This window comes from Otolemur garnettii, unplaced genomic scaffold (genome assembly GCF_000181295.1).
Source record: "Otolemur garnettii isolate 467f Iridium unplaced genomic scaffold, OtoGar3 scaffold00155, whole genome shotgun sequence".
Lineage (NCBI taxonomy): Eukaryota > Metazoa > Chordata > Mammalia > Primates > Galagidae > Otolemur > Otolemur garnettii.
Genome location: NW_003852550.1, coordinates 1,370,894 through 1,379,189, shown reverse-complemented (window position 1 = coordinate 1,379,189; position 8,296 = coordinate 1,370,894). Strand labels below are relative to the sequence as shown.

At 45.6% G+C, this 8,296-nt stretch overlaps 1 protein-coding gene across 1 annotated transcript in view; it reads right to left on the bottom strand.

Annotated features, from left to right (window-relative positions):
- The window catches only part of FRMPD3 (FERM and PDZ domain containing 3), a 76,274-nt gene that overhangs the window by 11,206 nt on the left and 56,772 nt on the right, over positions 1–8,296 (bottom strand). The window contains exon 12 of the mRNA XM_023519074.1: positions 7,272–7,416. Coding sequence (XP_023374842.1) covers positions 7,272–7,416 — 145 coding nt within the window. The remainder of the gene's footprint in view (positions 1–7,271; positions 7,417–8,296) is intronic.

Sequence of the window (8,296 nt, the reverse complement as noted above, 5' to 3'; positions counted from 1 at the left end):
AAAGAAAGAAAAGAAAAGAAAGCCATGCATTGCATTGTGGTGGACGCCTGTAATCCCAGCTGCCTGGGAGACTGAGCCAAGAGAATGGCTTAAGTCTAAGAGTTTGAGGTTGCTGTGAACTGTGATGTCAAAGCACTCTACTGAGGGTGACATAGTGAGTCTCTGTCTCAAAAAAAAAAAGCAGTACTAATCAAGACAGTGTAGTACTGGCATAAGGATAGACATATTCATTACAAAATTTTACAAAGAGGTGGCCAACATGTACAAAATATTTTGTAATGACTATTTTGTTAATAAGGGTACATTTAGCTGTAATTTCACATTTTCCCTTATGTATGGTGACTTTGGGACACCTTTTAGATCAAAGCAATAGAATTCAGAGTCCAGAAATAAACACTCACATTTACAGTCAAATAGCCCAATTTAAAAATGGTGAAATGATTTGAATAGATATTTCACCAAAAGAGATGTACAAATGGTCAATAGGCACATGAAAGGATGCTTAATATTGCCGGGTATGGTGGGTCACACCTGTGATCCTAGCACTCTGGAAGACCAAGGCAGGAGGATCGATTAAGCTCAGCAGTTTGAAACCACCCGAGCAAGAGTGAGACCAGTCTCTATTAAAATAGAAAAAAAAAACAAAAAACAAAAAACCAGGCATGCTGGCTCATGCCTAGCACTCTTGGAGGCCACGGTAGGTGAATTGCCTGAGCTCACAGGTTTGAGACCAGCCTGAGCAAGAGCGAGACCTCGTCCCTAAAAATAGCTGGGTGTTGTGTAGGCACCTGTAGTCTCAGCTACTTGGGAGGCAGAGGCAAAAGAATCACTTGAGCCCAAGAGTTTGAAGTTGCTGGAGCTATGATGCCATGGCACTCTACCAAAGGTGACAAAGTGCAACTCTGTCTCTAAATAAATAAATAAATAAATAAAAATTACTGGGTATTATGGTGAACACCTATAGTCTCAACTACGCAGGAGGCTGCAGTAGGAGGGTCACTTGCACCCAGGAGTTTGAGGTTTCTGTGAGCTAAGTTGACACCATGGCACTCTAGCCTGGGCAACAGAGTGAGACTGCCTAGAAAAGGAAAAATAGAAAAGATACTCAACATTATTGGCAATCAGGGAACTACAAATCAAAATCACAATGAGATATCACTTCACACGCACCAGGATGGATGACAGTAAAAAGACAGAGAATTAAAAGTGTTGGTCAAAAAACTGTGTACCCCCGACACTGCTGATGGAAGTGTAGAATGGTATAGTCCCTTTGGAAAACAGTTTGGCAGTTCCTTGAAAAATTAAACATGAACTTATCATTTGACCAGCAAGCACATTCATAGGTATATACTGAAAAGAAGGGAAAGCATATGTCCCTGCAAAAAGCTGTACATGAATTTCTTATAACAACATTATTCATAATAGGCAAAAGGTGGAAACAAGTCAAACGTCCATCAATTGATAAAGGGATCTGCACAATGGAATATTATTCACCGATAAAAAGGAATGAAGGACAGATACATACTACAACATGTATGACTCTCAAAAACATTATGTTAGGTGAAAAAAAAGCAAGCCACAGAAGACTATATGCTGTCTAATTCCATTTGCATGAAACATAAGAACAGGCAAATCTGTAGTAATGGAAAGTATATCAGTTGTTGCTTAGGCCTGGGTGGTGACTGGGGGGAAATGGTGAGTGACTGCTAATGGCTGTAGGGAGAGTTTGTTTTAGAAGTGGCAAAAATATTATAAAATTAGATTGTGGTGATTTTTGTACAATTCTGTGACTGTACTAAATAGGTTAAAAACACTGCTTTTTTAAAATGTTTATTTATTTATTTAGCAGAGTCTCACTTTATCACCCTCAGTAGAGTGCCATGGCAGTGTCACACAGCTCACAGCAACCTCCAATTCCTGGGCTTAGGTGATTCTCTTGCTACAGCCTCCTGAGTAGCTGGGACTACAGGTGCTCGCCACAAAGCCCGGCTATTTTTTTGTTGTGGTTCGGCCGGGGCTGTGTTTGAACCCGCCACTCTCTGTATATGGGGCCAGAGTCCTACTCACTGAGCCACAGGCGCCACCCAACACTGTGCTCTTTAAATGGGTGAATTTTATGGCTTCAAAATTAGATCTAAATAAAGCTGTTTAAAAAAAAAAAAACACAGCTCTGAACATGCACTTGATGAACTCTCAATCCTTACACAAAGAGCAAAGAAAGCGTGCTCTGCATTGACAAAGGACTTTATGTGCTTTACTGGACACGGTCCTGTCAAATCCTGTCAATCTCTACTACTCCCTCATGTGGCGGTAGTAGTATTGTCCTCATTTTACAGATGAGAAAACTGAGACTCAATTAGTGGCACTTAGTCATGATCATGCCGTTAAGACATGGCAGGCGGAACAAGGACCGGAAGCCAAGTCTTTTTGACTTCAGATCCCAAGCGCTTGTAATTTTCCAAAAACCATGTTGCCCCTTTTAACATACATTCAGTGTAATTACATTGAGTGGCTTCAGTTCAGGCATTGTGGGACTTTACTGTATCTAGAGAATTCTGAATCAGTTGGGGAAACAGTATTTAATGACCTTCCGTCTAGGCCTCTGAGACTCTGGGAGTAGGGAGCCAGGAGTATAAACTATCAGTTCATGTCTCTACTCAAAGACATTGTCCACAGGTCCGGGGGATGCATCACGTGCTAACCACCTAGAAAGCCAGCTGAACAATCAGCCTGGGAATGAGCCTGCTCCCCAGGCACGTCTAATAAGCAGGTGGCAACTCCTCTCAGTGAATTACTTGAGCTCTAACTCGAGTTTGGTTTCCCTCCATCTAAGATGGTATTATCTCCCAGCACTAGACTGTCAAGTCCAGGTGATTCCCAGCCCACTATTTAGGACTGTAATTTCCAGATCAGAGGAGAAAATGTACCTGGAGAAGCCCAGATCTCTTCCTGGCAGAAGGTTAGAAATGCCAGTAACACCAGGTGCAGCTGGCTGATGGCTGGGACAGTGTGCTTCCCAGATTGCAAATATGTTGTAAATTACTCATCAGCTCCCCCCAAGGGGGTTGCCCTAGTCTATCCCTCTGTACTCAGCCACTCAGAAGACTGACTTTAGAAAAAATGCTTGCGAAGAACAGGACAGTGATCCTACTGGAGTGATGGCTGAAAATACATACAGTATGTATTTTACAGTCAATAAGACATGGACTCAACCAGCATTCTAGTACTTGGGTCCTGCTGTATTCTGTAGTTCAATGTTCATTGGTCATAATGATGACCCAGAGGCCTTGCAAAGACCTCATGCTCTTTCTGAATCATAAAAAATAGTCTGTTATATTCAGTGGAACTTCAGTACTCTGTGCATATTGCTGAGTTCTAACTACATGAAAATCGGTAAGCCAGGCATGGGATATATACTAGCCATTAACTAGACTATTCTACTCACCAGATCAAATTCTTTTCAAACCATGGTAACAAAAAGAGTGAGTTCCTCCAATAGAGGTCCCAAGTAGAGTCCCCAAAGCCTTATTTTCCTGTATTACCCTAGGGTACAAGGAGCTCAGGGCCATGGAGAGGTGATAGCTGCCTCTGGCTTTCTTGTCATCTTGTTACAGGTGGAGAATTGCCATTTGTCTGGGCCTTTCTCTTAGCTCAGAGTCTTTCTGGGCCCTCAAACCCCTATATAAATGCTAGGGTGCTTACTATGCTGGCACTAGCCTATTAATCATATGTGTGTATTCTCCCATGAATAAGTATCTTTTATTTTATTTTATTTTTTGTAAGAGTCTCACTCAGTCGCCCTGTAGAGTGCTCTGGCATCATAGCTCACAGCAACTTCAAACTCTTGGGCTCAATTGATCTTCTTGCCTCAGCCTCCGGCATAGCTGGGACTATAGGCGCGTACCACCATGCCCGGTTAGTTTTTCTATTTTTAGTAGAGATGGGGTCTTGCTCAGGCTGGTCTTTAACTCCTGAACTCAGGCGATCCACCTGCCTTGGCCTCCCAGATTGCTAGGATTATAGACATAAGGCACTGCAGCTGGTCCGAAGTACCTACTTTGGTGAAGCTACTGATAAAGCCCAAGAGCAAATCACTTCCCTGCCATGTCCCTATTCTTTTTTCCTGAAACTTGAAGGAAGGTGATGCTTTCTCTTTCTCAGTTGCTGGTTTAATGGTACCCAGGAGGCAGCTATTATGGGAAAAGAATATGGAGGTGGCCCAATTTCTTCCTCCCTCCAGAAAGACCAGACCTGGATTGGGCTGGGGCCTTGGACCCTGGGGGAAAAGTCCAATTGGGGTTGAGAAGATGCCTGTTCCCTACAGGCCTTTGTTAAAGAACTTGGCTTGGCACCCATAGCACAGTGGTTACAGTGCCAGCCACACACACTGAGGGTGCAGGTTCAAACCCAGCCTGGGTCAGCTAAAAACAATGACAACTCCAAATAAAAAAAGAACAACAGTCGGCACTGGGGCTGCTGTTCTGGGGTGTGGGCTGATGGCGGAAATCCAACTTAACTTTGGACTTGGGTCCTAAAGGTCTGCAAGACCTGGAACTGAGAATTCCTTCTCTGTAATCTGAGCTGAGGTCTTTGTAGTGGGGCCCTTCCCTTCCTAGGGGTCATGAGAAAAGATGTGCCCACCAGTCTTGGAACTTTGCAGGGGCAGTGGCAACTCTGTGAACTTGGGCAGAACTGTGAGGCTCACACCACCCACCAAGGGCATCTAACAGTCTAAAATGCCAAGAAACTGGACCCTGGGGAGGTGATGTCAAGCTTAAGTTCTCTTGTTTCTAGGCAGAAGAGATGAGGAAGGAAGAGGAGAGGCTTTGTATATGCCTCTGACCCTGAGCTGTTTCCACCCCAAGAAGGAGAAGCAGTACAAATACTGGGGACATCATAGTGGTTTATCTGGCTCCTGCCTGGACACAGGGGCCCTGCACTAGAGGCAGCCTGGGCTCTGTCACTCTGCAGGCCCAAGAGGGCTCTCAGGAATCAGAGAGGTGGGTTCTAAAGCCATGCCAGCCCATAGAGAATCCAAAGAAACAGATTTAGCCTTTTGGAAAAGCAATATGGAATGTGTTCAATGAGGCTCAAAGGAACACAGGAAGCCTGTGTTTCTCGCTTGGTGCCACTATCCCCAGAGCAAGGGGCAAGGGGAATACTTGGGGCCAGCAGTGGCTAGGATGCTAATGAGATGACAGAAACCCTTTGTTGGGTGGGGTGGGACTACAGAGCCACCCCAGTGCCTTCTGAAAGTGGATCCCTGTGGACAACCATCACTGCCACATCTGGTCCTTGACTGGGCTGCAGCCCCCTCCTTTTGTTCTCCCTTTCCCCCTCTTTGCTCAGTAAGAGGTATAGTGTACTTGGATATGATTAGAGAGAGAGCCACAGGTGACACTGGTAATGCTAACACTGGCTTTTCCATCATTTGGCCATCCGGAGGGCTGCTAGTATGGCCACCTCTTCAGAGCTATTCACTTGGGGACATGTACCAACTCGCACCCACCTTGTCCTGTTTTGGTCACTTCCTTTGTCTTTCTATGTGGAGCCTCCTTCATCTACATGGGGGCCACCTATCCTTTCCCAAATCTGTGTTGGTGGATTGCTCTTTAATTCCCATAGACAAGGTCATAAAACGTACACGTGGCTTTGTCATGATAGTTGTGATGAAAAGACAATGAGGCGACAGGACACAAGCCCTCTGGGTGTTGGGTCATCCATCGGGCTTGTGTTTCTCCTCTCAAACACCTCAATCTAGATTGGATGTGACTACTCAGAAAACTAAGACAGCCTTGAAGGGAGAAGAACAGCCAAGCCCTAAGAGCAAACGGGTTTAGAGTATTCAGCATGAGAAGAGGGTGACTACTGGATGTCAGTCTCAGCTCTGCCTGTGATGTTTAGATGCGGGGGTTGGGGAGGAGCCACAGTGTACACGTGAGTGTAGCCCAGATAGGTGGAGCACCGGCCCTTTGAGTCACCTCCCTCTCCTCTTCCTGCTTTGGTTCTAGGTGGCATTGCCTGCACTGGGCTTATTTTCCCTAAGGCCCCTGTGTGTGCCATGACCAGGAAAGTTCAGAGAGGTGGCTGCATTGAGTTGCCTAACTAGAAAGCCTTCTGTTTGGAGGGTGCACTGGATCTTTCTGCTCAGCCCCTCCTTTCTCTAAGCCTCCTTCAAGGCCTGTGCAATATCCCCCCATTCCAGCTTCCATGTGCCCAGAAGAAGCCTTATTTCAACCAGCTCTGTTGATCCCTACTATGATGAACCAAAAGAAAGATTATATCATCATTTTCCTTTTCCCTTTTATTTATTTCCTTATTTATTTATTTATGAGACAGACTCTCACTCTGTCACCCTGGGTAGAGTGCCATGGCATCATAGCTCATAGCAACCTCAAACTCCTGGGTTCAAGCCATCCTCTTGCCTCAGCCTCCCCAGTAGCTGAGACTGCAGGTGCCTGCCACAGCACCTGGCTAATATTTCTATTTTTAGTAGAGATGGGGTCTTGCTTTTGCTCAGACTGCTCTACAACTCCTGAGCTCATATAATCCACCCACCTCGGCCTCCCAGAATGCTAGGATCACAGACATCAGCCCCTTTCTTTTTTTTTTTTTAATTTTATTTTGAGACAGATTCTTGCTCTGTCACCCAGGCTAGAGTGCAGTGGCATGATCACAGCTCAGTTTAGCCTCAAACTTCTGGGCTCAAGAGATTGTCTTGCCTTAGCCTCCTGAGTAGTTTGGACTACAGACACCTACTACCTTGGCCAGATAATGTTGTTTATAGAGACGGGGCCTTGCTGTGTTGCTCAGGCTGGTCTCAAACTCCTGGCCACAAGAAATCCTCCCATCTTGGCCTCCCAAAGTGCTGGAATTATAGGTATGAGCCACCATGCCAAGCTATATCTTCATTTTCAACCCCACTTTAGCTGAGCTAGGCCACCCATGAATCTCCCCTAGATCTCTGTACCTCTAAAGCTTTGCCTTAGATTCAATGCAATTCTGTAGTTAGCTCTATTTATCACTTGTTTGCTATTTTTATTGCACATTCATTCACTGACTTGATCACAATGCGTCACCTCCGGCACATGTGAAGGTCAACTGTTTTTCCCACTGGGGTATGCCAGGTAGGACACAGTGCTACAGGCCCACTACTTGTAAGCCAGGCACTGTCGGCATGGGGTGAAAAGTAAGGCATAGAAATGACCCCCTCTATGTCTCCAGGGTCCAAAGGGGCTTCTGGCACATTGAAAAACGAAGCTGAGCCCTACCTGCCTTGATCATTGGAGGTGGAAGAGGCTGGTTGGCAGGCCTGGAAAAGATCATCTTCCTGGAATCCAGCAAGAGGCGGCAATACCCTGCAATCAGGCAGGCAAAGTTGGTGGCTTCTGGCCACTCCATCAACAGCACCAGAGGCTACAGGAGAAACGGGAAGAAACATGAAGACATGTGAAGGAGGGAGGCAGGTACGTTTCTGGAAGGATGATAGATAGTGAAATAAAGACGACTCGTTAGTTATGGGAACCTTATTTTCTCAACCCAAAATTGAGCCACATGGCCTGACAAATAGTTCTTCTGATCTGGGAATTTCTTTGTAGTAAACTCTTACCCAGGCACTGAAATTAAATCAACCTTTAATTATATATTTAATGAACCACCTTTACTGCAAGTGACTAAAATTATATAACATGTGACTGCTGGGTTGGCTGTATTTGTGTTTGTCAGGGCTTGGCAGATGTCCAGGGCCAATGAGAAAGCTGGGGTGAAGCTGGGAGTCCAGGCTCGACTGCAGAACGGCCTGGGACACTCTTGACTCTAAGCTCCTTAGCTGCAAAAACTCTTTTGCTCATCTCCACATGCCACCTACAATAACCAGAATAGCTCCTTGGACATAGAGGACTCGAGGACGCTCTTTAGAATCAAGTCCTAACTGCTTTTTGGGTCAAAGTCTTTCTTGCCTGCCCTGCTCAGAACTTCAAACTCTCTTTTCCTCTGTTTCAAACTAGCCTCGTGCTGTTAACTGGTGCTTTTGTTTTTTTGAGACAGACTCTCACTTTGTCAACGCCCCCCCGCCCCCATAGAGTGCCTTGGCATCTGGGCTCAAGCGATTCTCTTGCCTTAGCCTCACAAGTAGTGGGGATTACAGGCGTCTGCCACAACACCTAGCTATTTTTAGAGATGGGGGTCTCGCTCTGGCACAGGCTGGTCTTGAACCTGTTAGGTCAGGGCAATCCACCCGCCTTGGCCTCCCAGAGTGCTAGAATTAACTGGTGCTGCTTCTTTTTTTTTTTTTTTT